At 33.5% G+C, this 1,939-nt stretch overlaps 1 protein-coding gene across 1 annotated transcript in view; it reads left to right on the top strand.

The window, feature by feature from the left end:
* Nucleotides 1-1,006: 1,006 nt before the first annotated feature.
* LOC109590608 (cap-specific mRNA (nucleoside-2'-O-)-methyltransferase 1-like) overlaps nucleotides 1,007-1,939 on the top strand; it is a gene marked incomplete at both ends in the record, with an annotated part of 3,035 nt that continues 2,102 nt past the window's right edge. Inside the window, 4 exons of the mRNA XM_020006507.1 lie at nucleotides 1,007-1,103; nucleotides 1,196-1,328; nucleotides 1,523-1,643; nucleotides 1,849-1,913. Of these exons, the coding sequence (XP_019862066.1) occupies nucleotides 1,007-1,103; nucleotides 1,196-1,328; nucleotides 1,523-1,643; nucleotides 1,849-1,913 (416 nt within the window). The remainder of the gene's footprint in view (nucleotides 1,104-1,195; nucleotides 1,329-1,522; nucleotides 1,644-1,848; nucleotides 1,914-1,939) is intronic.

Genomic DNA, 1,939 nt, shown 5'->3' on the forward strand with positions numbered 1-1,939 from the left:
ATAATCATGTTATAATAACTGAGAATATTGGTGACTGTGTAACAATACTGGATAGAGAAGGAAAGAAAGTAAAATCATTAGGAGGGAAAGGAGGAAGTGGTAATTTCAAGTTTTCTACTCCTCGTGGTATAGCCATTACTCCAGAAAAATTCATTCTTGTATCTGATAGTCACAGGATCCAGAAGATAAGCATGGATGGATACCTTATAGCATCAGTTGGTGAGAAGGGCAGTGGACCACTACAATTCAATGTTCCTTCTGGTATAGCCATTTCTCCTATAACAGGACAGGTTTATATTGCTGATAGAAGTAATCATCGTATACAAGTCTTGAATCCTGATCTAACCTTCTCTCATTCATTTGGTAGTGAAGGACCAGCTAATGGACAGTTTCAGTTACCACATGATATTGCTATTGACAGTCAAGGATTAGTGTATGTTACTGATACTTATAATCATCGCATTCAGAAGTATTCTCCAGATGGAATGTTTATGGGTCAGTTTAGTACTAAAGGATCTGGTCCTGGACAGCTTTGGGAGCCAATAGGTATAACAATAGACACTGCAGCTACTGGTCTAGTGTATGTTAGTGAAGGGGGCAATCATCATATATCAGTCTTCACTAGTGATGGTGTGTTTGTTAGCAGTGTTTGCAGTAATATTGATCAGTTTAATAGTCTTTTTGGATTAAAATTTGATGAAGATGGATTTTTGTATGTTTGTTATTTTAACAATAGTTGCTTTGTTGTTTATTAGATTAATTTTATTAATTTTAATTTTAAGATAATTTTGTTGAAAAATATTTCATTTAGTTTTTCATCAACTGGTGACATGCAGCATATTATTAGTTACATGGCCACAATTTCACCGAATTAAGAACCTGCTAATCATAAAAAATTTAGCCATTTGCCAGAATTTAGTTTCTCCAAAATTACAGACTATGGCAGCAGCAACACTCAATAATTTTTAATAATTTTATAAATAAATTATTCTATTATATGTTGTAGGGTGCATCAGTTGAAGGTCAGGAGAACATTCAAGAAATATTAATGAAGCAACTGGTACTGTGTCAATACTTGTGTGCTCTATCCATACTGAGAACTGGTTAGACAATAATAGTATAATTCTAACATTTATATATCTCAATCATCTCCTTTCCTCGCTCTCTCTCACTTGCTTTATCTCTCTCTTTTAAGGTGGACATTTTGTCTGTAAAGTGTTTGACATGTTCACTCCATTTAGTGTTGGCCTGTTCTATCTTCTTTACCGCTCGTTTGAGCAAGTCTGCATATTCAAACCAGTAACTAGCAGACCAGCCAATTCAGAGAGGTAACTCTATACTTTCCATTCCCATTATTCCATACCACGTAATCTCATACCCATACCTTAATCTTTCATTCCTATGTCCAATAAACTCTTTCTCATACCCTCTTACTTTATATTTTTATATGCTCATTCCCATACTTTTACTCTCATTCCTATTCTTTTATTCTCATTCCCATGCTGTCATATTTTGGTTCCAGGTATGTGGTATGTAGAAGCCTCAAGGAAGACAAGCAATCTGTTAACCAATATTTATTTATTATAAATGAAACTATTCATGAACTAAGACAAGACGAAGAAGAAGAGAAAGATATTTTAGAGGTGAGAGAGAGAAAGAGAGAGGGGAAGGGTATCAATGTAGAATAGAGATATTGTGTAGCATGAAATTGGAAGAATTTGGTTTGGTGATGTGACCAATCTTTACAAAATAGAGACATTTTGTTTTATTTCATTGAAAATTTGAAATCATACAAACTGTGTACTCTCTGATTTGCAGTGTTTTATTATTTCTTTTTTCATTTTTTAGGTTGTTCCTAATAATTTATTACAGACCGAACCATTCTACACTTACATTACTGACAGTAATGACCGGTATTTATACTTATTATTATTATTAT

This window comes from Amphimedon queenslandica, unplaced genomic scaffold (assembly GCF_000090795.2).
Source record: "Amphimedon queenslandica unplaced genomic scaffold, v1.1 AMPQUscaffold_9782, whole genome shotgun sequence".
Taxonomy (NCBI): Eukaryota; Metazoa; Porifera; class Demospongiae; order Haplosclerida; family Niphatidae; genus Amphimedon; species Amphimedon queenslandica.